The 23450-nt window shown below is 35.8% G+C and overlaps 1 protein-coding gene across 1 annotated transcript in view; it reads right to left on the reverse strand.

Annotated features, from left to right (window-relative positions):
- Window positions 1-23450, reverse strand: part of egfra (epidermal growth factor receptor a (erythroblastic leukemia viral (v-erb-b) oncogene homolog, avian)) — a 51089-nt gene that overhangs the window by 8437 nt on the left and 19202 nt on the right. Inside the window, exons 2-20 of the mRNA XM_059502311.1 lie at window positions 11414-11565; window positions 10998-11184; window positions 10651-10785; window positions 10492-10560; window positions 9941-10059; window positions 9188-9329; window positions 8311-8427; window positions 7665-7791; window positions 7427-7500; window positions 7211-7301; window positions 6872-7071; window positions 5127-5259; window positions 4531-4621; window positions 4200-4357; window positions 4021-4062; window positions 2994-3135; window positions 2588-2710; window positions 1422-1520; window positions 416-601 (exon numbers count right to left, since the gene is read on the reverse strand). Coding sequence (XP_059358294.1) covers window positions 416-601; window positions 1422-1520; window positions 2588-2710; window positions 2994-3135; window positions 4021-4062; window positions 4200-4357; window positions 4531-4621; window positions 5127-5259; window positions 6872-7071; window positions 7211-7301; window positions 7427-7500; window positions 7665-7791; window positions 8311-8427; window positions 9188-9329; window positions 9941-10059; window positions 10492-10560; window positions 10651-10785; window positions 10998-11184; window positions 11414-11565 — 2387 coding nt within the window. The remainder of the gene's footprint in view (window positions 1-415; window positions 602-1421; window positions 1521-2587; window positions 2711-2993; window positions 3136-4020; window positions 4063-4199; window positions 4358-4530; window positions 4622-5126; window positions 5260-6871; window positions 7072-7210; window positions 7302-7426; window positions 7501-7664; window positions 7792-8310; window positions 8428-9187; window positions 9330-9940; window positions 10060-10491; window positions 10561-10650; window positions 10786-10997; window positions 11185-11413; window positions 11566-23450) is intronic.

A 23450-nucleotide genomic window follows, 5' to 3' on the forward strand; every position in this document is an offset into this window, starting at 1 on the left:
CAATTGTTAAATGTTTTAAACCAGGCATGGTTAACCGTATAGTAGAGCTCTACACTGATTACTGATCTACACTGATTAAAATCGTTCATCAAGATTATAATAAGATTATTATAATTGTAAGTTTTTCTCAGTAACTCTAACAGATTACATTACATTTATTTATTATTAAATTATGTAAAGTTGTTTCATGCAACTAGTTACTCTCCAACACTGATACTATGTTTAAATGATTGTAAATAATAAACGTTTGAATAGAAAAATCATATATTAAAATATTTTATTTTAATAATAAATTGTAATGAACACATTAAATTGACATCTCAAACATCTGTTCGTCATCAACTGAAATGACTCCGAGGTTAGCAGAAGGGATGAGATTTAAAAATAGTAATAATTAAAAGAAAAATCAATTTACCTTAGCAATCTGCACACACCAGTTGAGCAGGTATTGAGAGCCGATGTTGTTCTTGTTTTCTCTGACGTAGTCCAGCAAACAGCCGTAGGGCATCAACTGGGTGATAAGTTGGACAGTGGAGGTCAAGCAGATGCCGAGCAGACGACACACGTGAGGATGCTCAACACTTGCCATCACATAGGCCTCCTTTAGATGCAAACAAATGAGGTCAGCATATACTGTACATATTATAAAGCAACAATGTTATAGTCCCTACAGACTTAAAATTAACAAATGAGGTGCCTTATGCACATTAGAACATATTTGAAGGAATGGAGGCCTTGAATTCTGAAGAAAAATGCTGCAGGAAAATCTAAACTAACTAACAATCAAACCCGGGGAAATAAACTAGATTTTTCCATTTTTTCTTTTTAATATTCAATGTTTGTGCAGATCTGTTAAATTTCAGTTTCTACAGATTCTCCGAAGGTTATACTGGGTGTTTACATAGATGAGCTATCTTCAAAGTGACCTTGAGAAGCAGCCTGCACAGCCACATACTCACAATCAAAGAGAATATTGGAATATTACATTCTTTGTGTTAGAAATGTCTTGTTTGCTATTGCACTGATTCAAAAAGCAGGAATTCCTCCAAGTTGAAGTTTTATGTTCTATATCAACTCCACACACAACATCCAGTGGGACTTGGTCAGATTACCCTTTAACTCAAGGTTATGTAGGATAGATTTCAGCTGCACCCGTCACTGGAGAATAAGGCTTTTTCTCTGCAATCATTATCTTAACTAAAATGATGAAATGCCGGTTTTACTGTTTGTGTTTACTGAAATAATTAACATGTTAATTGGATCACACAGAAACAGCACAAATGCAAGAATAATCATATTATTGGCAAAGAATGTAAGGAAAAGTGTTTGATTTTAGTCAAATACACAGCCATCTTTTTAAATGAAGTGAATAAGGTCTGATGTGACATGATGAACACCAAAATTCAGTCTCTGATACTCACATCCAAGATCTCCTGGTTTGCTTTGGGAGACGTGGCTTCTCGTAAGACCTTAATGGCGACAGGGATCTTCACACTCTCTCCTTCTGGAACCCACAAGCCCTGCAGGAACGGACAAATATCTGTTTTAATATCTCATGCTGCAAACAAAGTAACACCCAGTGTTTTGTTACCGATGAGGTTTCACAGCTGAAATCATCTTGAGATAAAGAGATAGCCTTTATTTCTACAGATCAACAACTAATTGTGCTTGTGGTTTAGAGAAAATGAAGAAGGCATTGTAAGAGGAAAGAAGAAAAAAGCACGTAGCAACACGTTTTAAAGGGATATTCTATCCCAAAATGACATTATTCACTTATCCCCATGTTGTTCCAAACCCGTAAAAGCTTTGTTCGTCTTCAGAACACAATTTTTTTTGTATAAAAACCGGTAGGCTTGAGACTGTCCCATAGACTGCCAAATAAATAACAGTGTCAACGTCCAGGAAAGCATGAAAAACATTGTCAGAATTGTCCATCTGCCATCAGTGATTCAACTGTAACATTATGAAGCAACGAGAATACTTATTGTACACGAAGAAAACAAAAATAACAACTTTATTTAACAATTCCTCTCCTCTGTGTCTCTCCAAATCAGCATAGCACCATTTTGGCAAAAGCTGTATGAAGATTGTGTATGCTCTTCTGAATTAGCCATGCCACAAGGATACGTTTTCTACGTGTATTTACACTTATGTTTGAAAGCAAACAATGCATCAGCGCAGCGTGAGGCATACTAAAATATCCCAAAATATCAACTATCCCAAAATATCTTAAATTGTGTTCCAAAGACGAACAAAGATTTTACGGGTTTGGAACGGCATGGGGGTAAGTGATTAAAGACAAAATTTCCATTTTTGGATGGAGTAAAATCTTTAAAGAGACAGCTCTTCCAGAACTTAACATTCTGTCATCATTTACTCACCCTCATGTTGTTCCAAACCTGTATGAACTTCTATCTTCTCATATATTTTCTGTTCCCCATAATGTTTGGTTACCCACATTCTTTAAAATCTTTTATGTTCAACAGTAGGAAGAAACTCGTACAGGTTTGTAACAGCTTGAGGACATGTAAATGATGACCAAATTTAATTTTTGGGTGAACTGTCCCTTTAAATGGAGGTCAGTCACCTTATACACAGTGCCGAAAGCTCCGGACCCAAGCACTTTGATCTTCTTGAACTCCGTCTCTTTGAGGATGCGCAGCAAGGCCTGGTTGGGGGCTTTGCCACTTGGGGTCAGAGGCTCCACTAGCTGTAGAGACAAATAGGGTCAGGAATGCTGCCCTCCACGCACAAACACAGCCTGTCTTTGAATGAGTATGGGATGACACGGATCTGTCTGTATCTATGGAAGCTATTGCCTCATTGAATGATTTCCATCAGCATTCACTGTTGAAACTACAACAGTAAACTGGCTTCACTGCATTGATCTTACATGGTTTCACCAAGCTCTGCCAGCTCTCTTACTTAAAGTCTTTGGTTGTTTAACAGTAGATACTCAGAATATTCAGGTTATGGTTGTCTTGTGATCTGACCTCTCTTTCTTGCAGGAGTCGTCGTAAGGTTCTCTTCCTTTTGATGTGCCGTCTGCGCAAAAAAACAGCAACTCCTAGAGCCAGGATAACAAACGCCAGCAGACCTCCGACCACACCAGCGGCAATCATGGGCAAACCCGAACTAAAGACCAAAGGAACATTACTGAGTTGAATTTTCTGCAGTGGAAGATGGTCCTCTTTTGAGATGTCACTACATCTCAGAACCGACTGAGTGGTTATGCTCTTAGATATTACTTAGATTTATACCATGTGAAGAGTTTTGAGTTTAAAATGTTGAATTATTTGTTGTGAATTAATTTGAATATGAATTAATTTATAGAAATATCTATGTGTTAGATGTCTTTGGATTTCTATTAACATTTAGATTTCTAGGATATTTTATTTATTTATTTATATATTTATATCCCTCCCCATAATTAGTAAGAAGGTCTCCAGTGGCATGGTGTTGTTGTTTTATTGTTTAATTTAATTATGTATTTATTTAATTTTTATTTAAAAATTATTTATTTATCATAATTTATGGAAGTTAATTTTCAATTATTCCTTAAATAAATTTCTAATGTTTTCATTATTTATAATAACTAATAAGGCCAACTTAAAGGAATCAGGTGTGAATTTATGGTGTTTTGTCATTTTAGTTCCACTTTAAATAAAAAATAGGCCTGTATATGATTTATAGACTTATATATTTATGGTAATAATAATACAGGATGATGCATCATCATCCTGTACAAGCTAAAATCATTTCTATATTTATTACACTTCAGCAGAAAGGCACACTAATCTCAAGAAGGATATCTTCCTTTATTTGTCACCATATGCATCATTCCATACTGTGACCAAGGCTTGAGTATTTGGTACCATATTCTAAAAATATGCAACAATTCACAGCCTCTTTAGTTTTTCAACAGAAGTTATTGGGTTTATATGAGGATACACGTTATGATGCTTGGGATATTTTGGAAAAGGGATGCATGCAGCAAAGCATTATGGGGCAGATTCTTGCCCTTTGAAATCTTTGCAGTCCTTCAGATCAGGTCCAGTACATCTGCAATTCAAAACATAAATTGAATCAGTCACAAAAAATGCAAATTGCAATCCCTGATGAACCTGGTTAAATTACACGAATGGTCGTTTCATGTCATTACATTCAAATGAAAGCATCATTTACGATGCCTCACTCACCCCTGGGTGCAGTTCTCATGACAGGGCTGGCATACTCGCATCGTGTCAGCATATTTCCAAATGAGTACGTCCTTCTCTCCGGGTATGCCTTGTGGGCAGCGTGTTACACAGTGCGGCCCATCTTTGTAGTTTGCACAAGCTGTACATTTGTCAGGTCCCTGGACAAAAGTTGGCAATTAGATGGCAACACACAACTTTTCTACAGTCTTCAAGTGATGTGAATTTAATGATGTGTCTCCAGGACACAACTGGGACAAAAAAAAGAAAAAAGAACAAACACTGTTTACTGACTGTAGAATATTTGGTATTGCTGAATGGGTTTGATACTTACAGGGCCGGTGCAGGTCAGGGATTCATTCTTGAGCAGACATTCAGGGTCGCACTCGACACATGTTTTATTGACCTCATATTCACGTGGTTCACTGTATGGACAAAAAATCCACTCTGGTCAATATAGGTGAAATCATATTTGAACCAAAAAAATGGTAACACATTTGCTTTTGGACTACGTTACTTATTAGCATGCATTTTACTAGCATATTGACTGTTTATTATTACTTATAAAGCACATATTAATGCTTTATCATATTCTAAATTCCTTTATGTAGAATGTTAAGAGTTAATAGTGACAACTGGTCCCAAAACGAAAGTGTGACCAAATTAAAAAAATAATAGTTGTGCCACTTTTCCAGACGTTTCCATGTCCTATTTCTATTTTCCTTTCATTAAAAGTAGATCAAAAAAAGTAAGGGATAATATGTAGTCAGCCAGCTATGATCACAAAATAAACTAAGTGGTTTAATAAAAATAAACACATTTAAGATAAGGATTTAAATGTTTGCATTCAGAGACATGACCTGTTGCAGAGCTGTTATTAAGCGTTTAAACATGGATAAACTGAGAAGGCATAATAGAGCTCCCACTCACCCAGCCAGCAGGTTGCAGGAAGCCACACAGTGTTTTTTACGGGTGTAATGCTTACAGGTGAAGCACATAGTGGGACCAGGACCCCAACAGCCATCATTTGTGCACAGCTCATCACACGTGCTGTTCTGATTCGCTGTAAAAGATATCAACACAAAAGATATGGGTAACACTTTATTTTGATGGTCCCTTTATTAGAGCAGATTAGATTAGACTATTAGTACTATTAGAGTAGTAGTAGACTGTCTGATTAATATCTGCTAACTCTTCATTATGATGGTGTCCCAACAGACATTCTAAATTTGCATGTCAACTTATTCTAACCCTAACCCTCCCAGTCTACTAATACTCTACTAACACTCTAGTGAGAGTTAATAGATAGGTGCAATGTTATTATAGTCAACAGAATGTGTTAAAGGGACCATTGAAACCAAGATATGTGTTTTAAAGGCAAATGTCTGTGAAAGAAAACATGTAAAACATTCCATCACAAAGAGAGAATTCTGGCGCTATTTACTCATTCACCAAACCTTTACGTTTTTATTTTCTGCGGAATGTAGAAAAAAACATTTTGAAGAGTTTTCGTTAACACTTTAGATTTGGGAATACTATTAACTAGTTGCTTATTGGCTGTTTATTACCAGTGTCGGGTATTAACTAGTTATTATTAATGCATTACAATAAAAATATTACTTACTACCTGGTAACTAATTACTAATTACATTTAAATAAATAATATTACAGTCAATGATCAATCAATCAATTACATCAATTACAATCAAATTCAATCATCCCAATTAATTTTCATTATTTTATATAAATGTGACATCACCGGAAGATGGAGAAACCCACATCATAAAGCAGCTGGAAATACAGCCATTATTTGAATTTTGTAGGAAGAAAGGATGACAAAAACACCAATGTCACATGTAAATTGTATAGTAGGCCTAGTACTAACACTTTATCTACTGCGAATCCCAACATGTTTGAAGGGTTCTACCTTCTTGAGCCCTGTTGCAGATTTTATTATGTTGCTGCTTTATTAAATAACAGAAGTTGTTTAAAAAAATTCGGCTTGCCATCAGTTTGAGCCAGTTGTACTCTTCTTTCATCTCTAACTTCATGGATTCAGATTTTTTTGGGATGCGATGGGAAAGTAATGTAACTAGTGATGCAACTAATTACTGTTGGCCGGGAGTAATAAGTAATGTAAACATATTATTTTGAAAGTAGGAACTAGTAATGAGTAATATATTACATTTTTTGAGTTACTAGGCCCACACTGTTTATAACTTACAAAGTACATATTAATGCCTTATTCTGCATGATCATATTCTACATACCTTAATCCTACCCAATACCTAAAGATAACTACTACAACATCTATCTACCTTACTATAAATAAGCAATAAATTAGGAGTTTATTAGGAAAAAGTCTTAGTTAATAGCAAACAATAAGTGTTACTGAATCTTTGCACAGCTATTGTAAATTGCACTTCTGCTACAGTTTATAAGTTATAAGAACATTATTTATGGTTCCATGATGTTTTCTGTGCTTTTTTAAGTTTGACAGATGTGGACACTATGAACTGCATTTGGAAAAGGATTGTGCGAAGATTGTTTAAAAATTCTCCTTTTGTGTTTCTAGTTTGGAGTGACACAAGTGGGAGTAACTTGCAATAGAATTGTCATTTTTGGTTGAACCAATCTGAAATGATTTGACAGGTGTTATTGTGTTAATTCATTACCGCAGGTGGCAGCATCAGCATTTTTGATCATTTTGGCAGACTGTTGATCAGATTTGAAGAGCCGTTTCCAGTGCTCAAGGCTGGTGTAGCAGAGATGCTTATTCTGAGCAATGACCACATCACCATCACTGATCTCCCTCAGCGAACGCAGGCCGAAATGTGTGATTTGAGTTTGGGTGACAGCGAAGCTGAAGGCCCCTCTGTGGGAGCAGAAAGGACATGGGGTGTCTTTATTAACAAACCAAACAGCATGATTCATTTGGGAGCAACAATTTATCGTCATGTGTCAAAATTCTCAGAGATTGCTGACATATTTGAGACTGCAGTATTTTGACTTACTGCTTTTTTGTACGTCCACGGATGACCTCAAGGTTTTCAAAGGCACTGAGGGATGGCATGTCTTTCGGCCACTGCTGAATCACCAGGTAGCCTTTGAGTTAGGAGAGGAAGAATATCTTCAGGAATGTTTACGAACACTGAGGGGCTAAAGGTCCCCTACATGAAACACCATTTTAACCATTACAAATGTCCAATATTAAACCACAACATTCTCACCAGTGATTTCTTTTACAGTTTTGAATATGTTGAGCTTGGCCGGGTCCAATCCTGGAGTTTTAGTATGCTGGTCACTGTTAATAATAGTAATAAGAAGGATTTAAGAGACAAAAATCTAAATAATTCAAATATGTTTCAAAAATATTCAAAGTATAATTGTCTTAAAGCAACATGGAATGGTACTAAGCAATGTGGAATTAAATCATATTTATCAGAGAGCGTGAAACATCCTTCTCACCCATTAAATGTCGTGGTGAGAATTGCAACACCTCCGCTGATTTTTGTGCAGTTCTCAAAGGAATCAATGTTGCTGGCATTGATTGACAGGACATTGAGCAGAGGCCCCATTCCCAGCCCATTGCAAACTAAAAGGGATGGCAGGAAACATTAAATATTAACTGCAACTTCTTTCTTAAGTAAAGAATTAGCCATGAAGGCAATAATAAATTCAACTCTTATGCTACCAGTAAATGGTTTAGACACACTTGACTGAATTTATGCTTTGAACAAATGAAAAAAAAACTTTAGTCCAAACCTGAAATGACTTTAGTTTGAAAACTAATTTAAATTAATCCGGTGTATGAATTTATCAAAACTAAATGTGTCTGTCAGCTACAAATGCAAACATAAAAGTACACACATTATATATATTTGCAATATTATGGTAGGACAGACTACGGATAGACACTGTAATAAATTACAGTTTTTACAGCATTAATTAATTTATTTTTATTCTATTAAAAGTTATAATGCACTAAAACAAGATTAATGTGTTTGCTCAACTAGGAAATAAATATAAAGAAACAAGCTGGATTTTTTTATTCTTTATAAAGGAAAGGATTGGTACAAAACGGCATATTCCTGACCAGCAGTTTCAACTGTACCTTTTGGACACAGGCCGTCACACTTCTTACATTTCCGAACTCCACCCTCATCCACCTCATAGGTGCCAGGACTGCATGTTCTTACACATGCCCCATGGTCTGTCACGACATAGTTGTCTGAGAAAAAAACAAAAAAACACCAAACCAACAATCACTCCAGAGTCATTAACCCCAACCAACCAAAGCAGCACAACACAACATCATTCTGTCATGGTAAAGTCGCTTTCTGAAATGTTATTCATAAACCAATGTTGAGCAACAGTTGAAGAGTATTTCTCTCTGCCTGGCATGAGTCATTTAGATTTTAACCCAGGTCCCCTAAAACATTTATCTCCAGATTGTTATAGTTCAAGATTTCTTTAGATTAAGATTTAAAATTTAATTGTTTTCATTTGAGTTGCGTAAATCTGTGATTAAACTGATTGCATTGCTGCCCATTTTAACCAGGACACTCATGTGAAAGAGATTTTTAATCTCAGTCTTTTTTGGTTAAATAAAGGTTAAATAAATAAATCCCTTACACCCCCAAATTATCATTTCTTTTTGTCATTATTCACTCGCCCTCATGTTGTTCCAAATCTGTATAAATTTCTTTCTTCTGCTGAGCACCAAAGAAGATATTTGTGAAAATGTTGGTAACCAAACAGTTACCAGTTGACATTGACTTCTATAGTATGGATGTAACGGGGCTACCAGCAACTGTTTGGTTATCAACATTCTTTAAAATATCTTTATATTGTGTTCACAAGAAGAAAAAAGGAAAGGTTTGGAACCATATGAGGGTGAGTGAATGATCTGTTCATTTTGTCATGAACTTATTTTCTAACAGCTTGAATTCACTTGGTTATGGTTATGTGTTTTTCTTGAGGCGACTTACGTGGGCAATTCTTGATGCACGTTGCCCCAAAACTGTACTTCCCATCAGGGTTAGAAGCGAGCTGGTGGGTGTTGGGGTCGTAGAGCATGAGCCGTGGACATGCGTCCTTACATGTCCCCTCATCCTGGAAGTCCTTACAGGCCTAAAGAACACACAAACAACATTTCCCATGAGCGCACTAGTCTGAAAGTTTTTCATTGCCCCTGAGGTTACTTTTACTGCAGCTGTACACTTCACTGGGAATTAATGTTTCACTGTAATACTGCAGACAAGCCTTGTACTGTGGTGGTGAGATGGTGTTAGCGCAGTGGATAAGACGCATGCCTTTGGTGTGAGAGACCCGGGTTCGAATCCACTGTGAGACACCAATGTGTCCCTGAGAAAGACACTTAAACCCTAGTTGCTCCAGAGGCATGTGACCTCTGACATATAGCAATTGTAAGTCGCTTTTGGATAAAAGCGTCAGATAAATGTAAATGTACTGTTATTTAATCAAAATAAGTATAAGTGTTATAGTTTTTAACACTTTCAAACTGCCGTGAATTTCTCACATTTTGAGTCATATGACTGTCATTATTCACTCTGAACTAGTTCAGTTCATAATTATATCTAAACATTATGTCCACAGCTATGGATGACTTTACTAACTGTGTTTAGGCTTACATGTAGCATTCAGTATGTACTGAAAGATTAATGAGTAAACAAGTGAATTATTAAGAAACTAATCTTATTCTGTATATGTGCGGTTCTCACCAGGCAGTCGGTTGGTCTGGGTCCAGTGCAGCCAGCAGCACAATGTTCATTACAACAGTCAATTGGTTTGGGCCCCTTACACCTCCCTGAACACTGCTCCGCACAGATCACCTTAGTCACTAGATATAACAGAGAGAAGAAACTTCACAGACCCTGACCGTACTATCTGTGTTTGCTAGAATTGAGCACAGCAACAACAATTCAATATTCTTCTGAAGAGTTTTCAAAACATTCCTCTGGGGGTCAAGTAGTGCTTTTTCAGCAGTTGTGAAATATAAGCCAAGGATCAAGTAAATAAACTAAAGAGGCGCATTAAAAACTCCTCATGAAGCAGACATCACAAATTGTTACTACCGTGTATTTTGCAGTGGGACTATGGATTACTAACCCAGGGTTAAATATAAGCAGTATGAAACATGAACAAAAAGATAACCCAGGTTTACCCTAGGGATACATATCAAACCGGATCTAAAATTTCAAGTGTAAATGCCATAATTGAATTTGTTTAAATGAATAAATCTTATGCACTTGAGTAGTTTAAGAGCACTTACTTTTTTGGCAGTTTTGGGGACCAGGGCCCCAACAGGACCCATTGTAACAGCTCCGGTCACACTTCTTACCTGTGGGAGGTAAAGTAGAACATTCTCAGTCAAAATGCAGAATTAATTAGTACCATTTAATATACATGTACAAACTTCAGAGGGACATACAGTGTTCTGCTGAGCTTGGTTCCGGATCTCTGATTTTAGGCTGTCTCTTCATGTTCAGAATATCAGTCCACTGGATGGTCTCCACGTTACATAAATGATTGTTACTGGCAAATTTGATCCCACCCTTCAGTATTTCTAGGAAAGTAAAATGATGTATGACAAACCTCACATTTGAAATATAGGTTTATTCATATTTTCCAAATATAAATTCTATGAGAAGTAATAAATATTATTCCCTCTACAAAACTAATGTGCGAAAGACATAAAGCATTTAGGAGCATTTGTTATTCTAATTTATCAGGGAACAAACACACACACACAAAGAACAGTTTTACATAACCACATACCAGTTAAGCTAGTCAGTGGCAACTGGTTCACGCCTTGCCCAATGCTGTTGTTGTAGTTCAGGAGGACAGCTAAAGCATATTTTTCGTCATAAAGAGAGTGGCCACGGATGATGCGTAGGTTCTCAAGAGGGATTCTGGGAGCCGTGTTGATCCCAATAAGAACATAGCCACCAACTTCTTGAATGCTCTAAAAATCAGGAGCAACAACACAAAATAACATTAAACCTAAACCTACAACACTATAACTATATAAAGAGTTGTCTGGAATAGCATATAGTTTAATTTTTTTAAATATGTCATGAAATATAAACTGGATTTAGCATATATGGTGTACAGATGACTTACAATACAACCAATCACTAAGGTAACAATAAAAAAAACATTGATCATAGTGTTTGAAAATGGATATATCATACCCTGAGAAAGGACAAGTCATGTTTTTCGGTCATATATGTGATTTCCAGGTTTTCCAGAACGACGGTGCAGTTGCTGTACATTTTTACCAGAATCTGATAATGGTCATCCACTGTTCCCAGAAGAGCCAGTTTGTTGTTCGCTCCCTGGCACACTTAAACACACAGAGAGAAAGAAAGCCCAATTAAATCCATCTGAGGCCTTACTGGGAAAAGTACAATACCAGCAAAACCAACAGAAGTAAAAATGTTATTTGGTGGTGAATTAAGTTTTCGTTATTTTTGCAATTTGGTTAGCTGTAAAACCTCCCAACCAAAATACCTTTGAATATCCTTTTGAACACACAAAAATTAGATTTTTTTTTTCTATTTAGTCAATATTAAAGACATGGGAAAGTAAACAAATCTTTCCTTCTTTTCTTTAGCAAGGATGCATTGACAGTAAAGACTTTCATTGTTACAAAGGATTTCTGTTGAAAATAAATACTGTATTTTTTTATACTTTCTATTCACCACAGAATCTTTAAATTCTTAAATGATAGAAAATACCTTCATTAAAAAAAAAACATCCTCAGAAAAAAAATCTTAAACAGGGTTTCTACATACAATTAAGCAGCACAAGCACTTTCAGAATTGATCATTAAATGTGCACAAAATCAGCATATTAGAATGATTTCTGAAGGATCATGTGATACTGGAGTAATGGCTGCTGAATATTCAGCCTTGCCATCAAAGGAATAAATTACATTTTAAAATATACTAGAATAGAAATCAGTTATTTGAAATTGTATTATCATAATATTATTTATTACAGACTTTCTTTAAAATAATCAATTAAAATAATAAACCTGTATTGTACATTCACATTCAAATTAATGAATCAAAGCTTTGTACACAGTTTAGCAACAATTACAGTCTCGAGCATTCTTGTGCATTTCACATTTGTGGAATTTTAGCCCATTTTGCATTGCAAATTTGTTCCAATTACACAAATTACATGGAGAGTGTCTGTAGACTGCAATTGTCAAGACAGAGCACAGCTCTAGGCTCTGGACAACCAATTTCACACTCTTTATTACACACAAATAAAAGGCTAAACTTATTGCAATAAATCAAATTAGGCTGCTGGTGTCAGAGCCAATCTGAGGCATGTACTGTAGGTGTCTTTTGCAGCTAATGAATCAGTCAGAATTCAGTTTGATTTAACTGCACAGAGCGGCAACAGAAAGACTCTGTGGTGGGCCAAGATAAACAGTGCTCATGGCAGAGAGCTCCTCTGAATGGCCCGAGTGCTTACTCTTTCTCTCACACTCATTTGGGAAAAAACTGCTATAACATTTATTCAGTCTGTTCTATACTGCTGCAGAGACTGTTAAGATTCTCACTAAAAGGCAAAAATTGAGGGAAGCCACTAAAACTGTAAGGTCTTAATGGTTAGTCACAAAATTAATCATCAACAACTCCTATTTTGCACCACAAGATATCCCCAATGAGACAAAACATCTTAGCAGTTTCCACTAATAGATGCATCAGACTGTGAAATTGTGAATAATTACATTATCGCATATGTAATGATTATGTTACTGTGTAACGGAAGACAGATCCAGTCATCTCAAAAGTGACTTCACTTGATCAGATGGAAAGGGTTAGCACTGACTTGAAGGAAATTAGCATTTCAAAATGTTAGATAAGACTAAAGACTGTATAAAAACATGGACCTTGTGTCCGTGATGCTCCAAGTGGGCAGAGGTGGCCATCCCCATCTTGGCAGCACGCTACCGCATGTCACTCCTGGATAATCAAAAATGGACAAAGAGGCGGGAGCTCGTTGCTGAATCCACACCCACCTAGTGCGACGGTGCTGACAGCAGCAGCAATCCACCTGTCACTCAAGTGGCCACGCCCTGAATTATCTTTAAATTAAATTAATATAATTTAAATGGATGAGTTGTAAAAAATACACCCCCATTACAGTGTCATGAAGGGCAAAATTTGCTTTATAGACCAAAATAATTGAGAATAGAAGCAGGCTGTAAACATGTTTTTTTTTCTGCAGTAAATTTTGCATTTTAACATGGGAGTCTATTGACTCCCTTTTTCAGCCAGCCTCTAGCGGCCATTTGACAAATTACAGTTTAAGTAATTTCCGTGTTTGCTTCACAAGAGAAAGCGGAAGGTTGCCGCTTGGATGAGACACATATGACTGACAAAATAACCTCAACACAAAGACAAAACAATGAATCAACAAGTATGTATTCATGGGTCATGGTGGGCTTCTTGGTAGAGTTTCTTGTTCTCTCAGCTCTAGTCTTAGTTGTTTAAGTACATCAGTTGTTATTTATTTTTATTTCACGTTTATTTTATGAGCTGCTCATGTGTAAAAGAGCACAATGCAATGGTTCACTAAGATCACCACAAGGTCAACTCTGGGTCCTGAAAAGAACCACTGTCAGTGGTAAAAAGCACTGTTGTGTGGGTGGCAATTCAGATCTTTAATAGGCTTAGATATCAGTGAGGCCAAACAACACAACCAGTCTCAGGTCAAAGTTGTTTCTAGTTTTAGGATAAACTAGACTCCACTTTCAAAATGTATGTTGGCGGTTTAGAGGAGCCAGCTTGAGATAAGGAGACCAGGTCTTGAAGAATGGAGCTCTACAGTCACACAAGCATCTCTCTCTCTATTAACATTGAATGTATGAACTGTACAACACAACTGCATAATACACTCCTCCAAGTCTCCTCAGCAAAACTCATAGTATTGTAACTTTGATGATGTGTTGACATGGATCAGGGGCAATACTCGCAGCTGTGAAGTTGTTGGGTCGCATTCTGTAACGTGTCTGGTCTTGAAGGAAAAGCTAATGCTTGTAAACTAGTGAGCGACAGAAGTCTGAAAAAGGTGCTTAAAAAGGCATTAAAGTGAGAGTTTACCCAAATAAGAAAATTGTGTCATTTACTCAACCTCATGTCGCGGGGTGTATTTCTTTGAGTAATTATATATATATATATATTATCAACAACCTCTACTATTTTAGACAAAAAGTTTCTTGATTGTGCAAAAGTATCTCCAAGTGTGACACATTTAAAAACTGAAACTATGGTTTATTTAATTACTTACAGGACAAACCTGTGGTCATATCTTGGCTTCTTTCATTTTGGTACATTTGACTTGCTGAATTGAAAAACAAGCAGATTTTTTTTAGGCAACAAAGCTTATCTTGTATGTGACATACAGTACCAACAAACTGCAAATACCAACATGTTCTCATTCCCAACTCGTCACATATGGATGCTAAGACAGGACTCCTTGGCATTGGGTATCCTTTAAGCATAATTTTTCAACATGCAAGGTACACCATTGCTTTTATTGAGAAACCTCTGATGTCATTACAGAGAGAGAGAGAGAGAGAGAGAGAGACAGAGAGACAGAGCAATCTGGATGCCCCTCAGGAAAGGCTTACACGGGATGGCAGGTCTCCAGAGTGGGACCCATGGGGTTCTGGGTTCTGGGTCCCATCAGGCAGCTCGGGCAGCCATGGTGGAGTGAGGCCAAAAGGCAGCCATGGTGGAGAAGGCAGCTTAAGGACCCATGGCGTAGCAGGCAGACTAGGAAGCCATGACAGAGCAGGCAGACTAGGGGGACATGGCGGAGCTGACAGTTCAGGAGGCCGGGTCTCGGCACTCGGCCCAACCTCTACTGATGGATCCCTATAACCCGCCCAAAAAATAATTTTGGAGAATATCAACCCTTGAGGCCCACAATGGACCTGACTCAAGAATATATATACACATATATATATATATATATATATATATATAAAATTGGATGCAAGGAATTCTATGCATCTGGATTGTAAAAGAAGCAATGGTGTACTCTTCAAAATTACACTAAAGGGGTACCTGGACTGGTAAAAAGTGACTCTCCAAGGGGTCCTGACCAAGCATCCATGTGTGACGAGTTGAAGTAAAAACATGTTGCAAATACAAACTTCAGACTTGTTTAGAAGGATCTACAGTATACAGTATTTGCAAAGTGAATGAGGAACTCATGGTATATCTCAAAGCAGTAGTTTACAAACTGTCCCTCCAGTGGGCCTCAAGAGGATTCTTGGTAATCTGTGGAAATTGGTATTTTTGTATTATTATGTACTTTTAGGGCTGTCAAAGTTAACTGTACAAGAAAGATATTTATTGGAAAAAGTAGTAAATGAAAAATAAATAACTTTAGTGAGTTATTCAATATTTCATTATATTTTAAATGTACTAGATTCCACCATCATTACATATGGGTCTTTATTCATGCAAATATAGCTGCCATTTTATTTTAGGAAGAATTACCTCAGAAGAGCTTATATTGTATTTATTATGAAAACTCCTGTCACAGCACTCAAATTAGACATTATAGGTAAACTTTGTTTTACACCTTATGTGGAAATGTTTTTCAGAGGGAGTTTTGGTGTATATTCTCATTTGTGCCCAACAGTTAAAGCAACTGGGCAAAAGTACTAAGTAGTTCTGAAGAATAGTGCTTCTGTTATGAGGAACAGCTTAGTAGGAAAAACTGAAGTTCCCTGTTCTCTCTTTTACTCTTACTGCAATAAAAGTGTGTTTCATAGATCAGAGTGAAGCCATCAGCCTACCGCCTACACACTGGACAAGATAAATTCATAAACAGAGCCTTAACAGTATTATCTAGGACGGCCGATATGGAGTAACTCATTTCCTGCATCGGTCACAGGCAGAATGAAGGCTTTCTGAAGCAGATGACAGGTTGATTTCACAGGATGTTGCACAAAACATATGACGTCTTGAGACAGTAGAATGTTTTCCATTCATCCAGCATGTGATGAAAAAATCATGGCCAGAGGTACCTGATGTCAATTTTTTCATCGTTAAAGCTTGAGTTGGCTTTCTTCTACCAATCCTTCTGGCCCACTGCCATGACAGTAAAGGTTAGGTGTGGCTTTACCTAGACTGGCTAATCTACAGTAAGTATACTGTGTTCTTGTCCAGATATGATGTAACTGTGTGAGTGTTTCTTATTGCCACTGGCTGTAGGTGTGCTGAACTCATAATGTGTTTTTTCATGCACTCACACTACAGGTTTAACACCAAGAACCTGAGTCATGTAAAACTTGTTGCAAAACACAAAAGAATTTTTTTTTTTACTGTCTGGTCACGCATTTTAAATGCTCTTTCTTCAAGAGGGTGTGAGCATATTTGGTTTCTTTAGCATGTTACTGCAAAATTATTCGGAAACGGCTTAAAAAAGGTTTGGGTGGTTACCATGACCAGTTAGATCCTGTTAGAGACTCTATCCTTCTTCACTCTTAACATGGGCGTAGAACATGCCCCCTCCCCCACTATTAATAAAATGGAAATTCATCCCCCACACTTTTTCCGGTTAAGCGTGTTCATGTAGAGGTTTTTAAGGGCCAGTAATGAATGAATCTAGATTTATATTCAAAGACACAAAATAGTCTACGGATGACTTTTTTTTTATCCAAAATGAAGTGATGTGAAATTTACATGTGCTCAACACTCTCATGCATTGTATGTTTCATTCATACTCAAAGCCGGAGGACGCTCTCACGCAGAAAGTCCAAAGCGGACTCATAGAAGTAATAACTTATGATGTACCAGGAAATCCCCAATATGGACAAAGCCATCTATTGCTGTAGCTGAGCTAAATAAAAAGCACAAACATTTTGACTGATAAAACATGAAGACAATAAATACACAACTGTGACAATGTCTGGTTTATGTGTGTTTTTCCAAGTCATCTCCAGGTAATAAATAAATAAAGCAGATGAATAATAGTGTTAATTGAAATACGTTCTTTACAGGAACTATAAAATATATTTTATGGCTTATTCTGTGATAAAAATAGAAAAATGTGTTTGTGGTATAAAACCAATCATAAAATTAGTAATTATAGAAAAAAAATAATTATAGAATACAAATGATTGGTTACTGACCAGCACTTCATTAGATTTCTTAGCAAATTAAAAGAGATAAGAAAAACAACAAAACATGAAAACTATACAAGAAAAAATAAATAAATTAATTAATTAAAAAACTTACATTAAGTGTGTCAATTTGAATTTTCTTAGCATCACCAAAAAACTAGCAAATGAAACAGTAACCTGTGAACCTAAGAATTATTTTTGGCATTTAGCAAAATATCGCAGGTCACGAAATTTCGTCATTGCGAAATACACTGAGCGGTAATCTGCACTATACAAAATTAAAACAATTTTTACAGAAAATGACTGAGTACAGTCTCATAATACAGCCTCAGACTCTTTACAAACACATAAATTAATTTCTTAATGTAAAACATTTTAAACTACTGAATGCACATATAGACTAAATACATAGCAATAATTTAGACTAAAACCATTTCCAAGACAACATAAAATAGACAAATGGGAAGAGGTCATTTTCCCCTCATAAAATACAGTATCATTACCTGGAATTAAATTATCTGTTTAAGTCATGTAATTGAGTTACAGAGAAAATAAAACCACAGTTTTAAGGAAACAGCAATGCTAAATAATTTCCTATGCAATTAAATTAGCAATTATTTATTCCTTGGAGCTAGGCATCTATAATATTAAATCAAAACATCTTTTTTCAAAGAACATTTTTTTTTTTTTTTTTTTTTTTGCAGCATCCAACTGTACTTACATTGGTATTGTAATTAAAGTTATCAATAGATTTTTATTAATTTTCATGATATTCCAGTTAATTAATAAAATGAATTGCAATTAATCACACAAAGGTGTATATAAAAAATATATAAATATATTAAAATACATAAAGTTTTTTTAGATAAACAATCATTTTAAATTAAAATGTAAAATTGCAAGCCCCAATAATTAAGATAACATTAATTTAGGTGGTTATTTCTCCCTAGAGTTCCTAATGAGTTACTGTATCAAGTTTATCTCCACTTTGGCTGAAAGCTTTTTCTGGAAGATTGATAGTGCGAAAGAGAACATATGTTATAATTTTTTTTCTCACAAGGATAAAGGCAGATGTTTTTGTAAAGTAATTTTGATGTCTCTGAATCATCCATCTTGAATCTAGAGCTCAAGGCTTTAGGTTTAAAGAGCATGTTTAAACCCCTCAGGACCACTATCTGTTTTAATGAAGAAAATAAAGCTTTTCCTCAGCTCTTCCTGTGCATTAAGCCCACACTTCCCTCTCCTGCTAGGACAGAATTGTTTGAGGCTCAGCAGAGGAGGTGTATTCTGCTACAAATGGCGCAATGTAAACAAAGATACCATCGCAACACAATGAAGGATTCTCAGGGTGTGGATGACAATAATGTATTCTGGGCCTTTAAAGCTCAATCCTGGATTCCAACTGGGGTTGGCTCCAATGAATGCAATGAGTGGGATACAGACTCAAAACTGTGGAGATGTGGGGGCGTTCCAGATCAGGGACTTGAGGAACACACAGGAAGAAGATGGAACAAACAGAGACACACATCCACACAAAAACACCACCACTATCATTTGAAAAAGTGGATGGCAATAAAACAGAGAGAGAGAAAAAAAATGCCCTTCTGACATTTCAGGAAGTTCCTTGTATGGGGTCAGTCATTGCATTACTCCAAACCCAGATGCTATAGTGGCCTCCGGGGAGGGTAGAGATAGCTAGAAAGTTCGGATTTGAGAGAACTGGGAAGAAAGACACGTGTTTGAACCAAGCCAGATGCAAACACCCACAGAAGAGCCATGTATTTTATTTCACAGAATGTACCTTAAATGCATTATTGGCTTCACTAACAGAAAGTGATACTGTGCCGACTTTATTACGCCCTCTGTAAAGCTTCCTCCTCTTCTGCGCATGAGTATGTAGGCTTCGGTGCTGAGGAGTAGCAAACTTAACAATACACATAAACACTTGCACAGTTGTTTAAAAGTACTATACATTTTTCATTCAACAAATAGCTTTTTCCAACAAGTAGTGCAGAGTGTGAGAAAATGCTGAAAGGCTGTTTGTCATGGGATTCAATTTTCAGTTTGCTTGACCGAAATAGTGGTGTTTCATAAGTGCTTCCCTGATGGCACGTTTTGACTGTTTTTATTTAAATGTTTATATTTCACCACTGAATTGAAGTAGAAGCATCATTATCATTAGGACATTGGTATTAAAATGGCCTAATTTAAATGTTTGTATACAAGCTGGTTTTGAGTGTGGATTATTACATTAAATTGATTCATTAATTGATTATTAAATTAAACTTATTTATTTTTTTTGTTTTTTTAGCTTTAATTTCAGTTTTTTTAGCTAGTGTTTCATAAAAAATGTAATTTCGGTGCATCACTACAAAAACGTAACACCCTATGCTGGACTTCATTCTCTCTTTCTCTCATTCTCTCTTTTATATTTACTTTGTCAACCCGATCTTACGAGAAAAGTATTTCACGAAATTGGAATTTTGTATGCAGGTGCATATGGGCCCGGGTAGTTTTGGGGGCCTGCCAAGCTGGGAAGGAACTTTTAATTGAAACGAGGGAACGAATAGAGCCCTGCATGGGTCCTGCCCATGTCCAACAGCCTAGTGGATTCTGTGTCTTTTCTCTTTCTCTCTATTCCCCATTATACAGCTATTAAAATAGTTTTGGTTTTTAATGGCAAAGTGGTCATTTTTCTGTTGGTTTCTTTATTAAGTTAATTTAGAAATATTTTTTGGAACATTTTATGTTTGTAAAATTCAAGTTTTTGTTTATAAAGGAACGTCCAAGTGGCAGCTTGATCAATTTAGCCTTCTCAATTCAACACTACTTGCCTAAAATAAACAGACATAAAACACTTCTTGCATTTCACACTATTAATTTAAACATTTAACATAGATAAATGAACACTGGTAGGCACATATCCAAACGATTGTGCAGAGAGTGGAAGCTAAAGAGCGCTCACTTGCATTTCTTTTTTTTTATGACGGTGGAAACTTAAAAATAGGCTGTCATTTTTGCACATAAAGGTAAGAGAATATATCATTCAGAACTGCAAAGGATCTACTTGTATTTGTGTGCTGTCACGATATCAACAAAACCTTGTGCTTTTGCGCTTCTGTTGTCTTGGTCTTGACCAGGAGCGCTTCACAGATTGGAGATATATATATATATATATATGATGCTTTAAATTATGGCAGCATTTTTTTGACACGTCTAAAAATAACTAAATAAATAAGATGAACGTCATAATATTTTAAGAATAATGTCAAAATTACGATAATAAAATTATGTTATATTAAGTTAATTTGAAAAAAAAAGTATGTGGCATCCGTCATTCTTTTGACCTTTTTTAAGACTCTGATTGATCAATTCATGAGACTTTCGTTTGTATTAAAATGTTCTGATTTTTCTCAACATGCATTCAAATATTCATGTTTATTTCTTGCTGAAAATATTAAAGAGGAAAATATCATTGATTCATTTGCAGCAAGAACTGTGAGTGTTAAAAGACGTTTATTGTTTGCATTTTATCATAAATTTGACAGAAGGCTGAGATTTTGTAGTAACAAAGTACAAAGCTGCGATTATTGGGTGGCTTGCATGCTACAAATAATGAATGGGCTTGAAAACTTTAAACTTAATTTCCAAGCATTAGCCTATACAATAAATAAAACAGCTTGTGAGTAGTTATGAATGGGCATATGGGCACGGGGCTGACTTGCTACACCACTGGTTCTGTTCTGGACACAAGCAGAGGTGGACAGTAGTGAAGTATTTTTACTTTACCCAAGTAAATTTAAAAAGTATCTGTAGTTTATCAGTGTTTTTCTTTGGAAAACTTTACTTCACTACATTCCAAAGCATAATGTCATACTTTTTACCGCTCTACATTTCATAAATAAAGGTTGTTTATTTTATCTTTAATACTTACAAATATTAAAAATGTAGTACTTTCTTGTACTCAAGTAAATCTTTGAATTACTTTTATGTGAGTAAAAGAAAGACAGTAATAGATTTCTAATGTAATTCAGTATCAAATGATATTTAATGGGGAACGTAATGCAGTAAAAAGTACAATATTATGCTTTGGAATGTGGTAAAAGTACAGTTTTCTTAAGAAAAATACTCGGATAAAATACAGACACTTGAAAAGTATTTTTAAAGCAGAGTAGGTTGTATGAAAATGTAAAAAAAGGAAAGAAAAAACAGTTACAAACTGTCATGAGGTAATTCTTTCAGACTGTTCATGTAGGCCTATATGAATAGATATAAAAAAGGAGATATGCAGAAATATTTAGTTAAATACTATCCATTACTGTTTTTAACTCAGTTATATTATAGTTTATGTTTTGTTAATGTAACTAAATCTGTTTAAATCACCCTAATTGTTCTTTAATTCAAAAACCTAATTTTTGTGCCAGAAACAATTCTCATTTAAATTATTCATTGAAATATTATTGAACAGCTTTAATATGTTTTGTTATTTAAAGCTAAACTGTGACATAAACACTATATATCTATTTTTTAAAGATGAGCTTAAATGGAATTAGTAATTCTATGTAGCTTTTAGCTTGGAAAGCTAAAGTTTCAATGTAACTTCCCCAGCATGGAAGTTGCACCATGTTTTAAGTAGCAAAATGCCACGTTTTGTGCATTGAAAAAAATATCTTACACAGGAGATAAAATTTATGAACCTGATGGACACTGTGTTCTTAAACGTTGTTGTGTTTGGGTAATCAATTTAATCAGATGAGGGAACTTCATTCATCTCGCAAAGCATCACACTTTTTTTCTTCGAAACCTTCTGAGAGAGACAAATAAGGACCTAAACTAAAGCAAATGTTTATCTCTTTTGGAAAGCACTCCCTAACAACTTGGTGTACATCTCCAGTTACACTTTGCAAATCTTTGACTTTGTTTATCCTGAGGCCCAGGGCTGGAATTCTGGAGAAAAGGACCTTCTGAGCACCTAGTCGTAACATTAGCAATAATACATTAGCACGCTAGCATTTCACATGTTCCTTTGTGGACTTGCGGTGAGATCACGTCAGTAGGATTTCACGGAACTATATCATATCATATTATTTACAATAATATTTTATACCATTCATGCAAAACGTTTGCATGCTATGGACAAATACATAAACACCCCATTAGAAACATTATTCAACATTATTACTTGCATTAGGAGCCTAAAAGGCGGGTGAACATTTATCTTCTGCTGACCGTGTGAACAAAACGTGCCTATTCATGATACTCAGATCCGTTATCCATTGAGTAGCTAATGTGATCACTGGTGCCCACACAGTCATGGGCTTTATACATCATTTTGGAAGAACCAGGGAGCCAAGAGCTGATTCATTTCAATAGTTGTCGTCTTTCTGTCCACAGATTTGATTTGTGTCTTTTTCTGTGATATATTCTTCTCAGAAAGTAAACACTGTGTCTGTGTTTTTATTGTAACAAAGACGCACTGTTCTCATTAGCGTCGGGCTAAGATCATTGACTGACTTATGACCTCTTTTGTTGCTGTATATATGGCCAGTTATGAGTTGAAAGAAAGTTCTATCCTAATCCAGTCAGTAGTTCGTTCCAAATGGTATATGAAACCCAAAATTAGTGTTCGCAGGGGCATAATTATGCCATCATCCTGTCATAACCCTATAATATCAGATGACTAGGCAAAGTTGAGAAGGACATTATATTTTAATACAGCAAGCAGCTAGCCAGGGAGGTCAGCGTGTTTTTGACTTCAAACTGAACTTCCAGAAAATGTGTCATGTCAAGTGAAGAAAATGTTTTTAGGAGGTTGAGTCAAATCCCTTGCTATTTTTTTGTCCTTATTTCTTGGAGGGTGAGGTAATGTTCAGTAATGAATGTGCTAAATCCCAAGTCACACGTTCACTTATTGTTCCAACTCTAAACCAGAAACATACTCTATGCAAGTACACATAAATAAGTTGAGCACTTCACGTGCAGTTCTTGCATTATTGAGTCTTCAGTACTCAAGGGGTTGAGTTAGCTTCAGATATCTGTGCTAATAAACCAAATGTGTTATTATTCAAGAA

Source organism: Carassius carassius, chromosome 20 (genome assembly GCF_963082965.1).
Source record: "Carassius carassius chromosome 20, fCarCar2.1, whole genome shotgun sequence".
In the NCBI taxonomy this organism is placed as follows: Eukaryota; Metazoa; Chordata; class Actinopteri; order Cypriniformes; family Cyprinidae; genus Carassius; species Carassius carassius.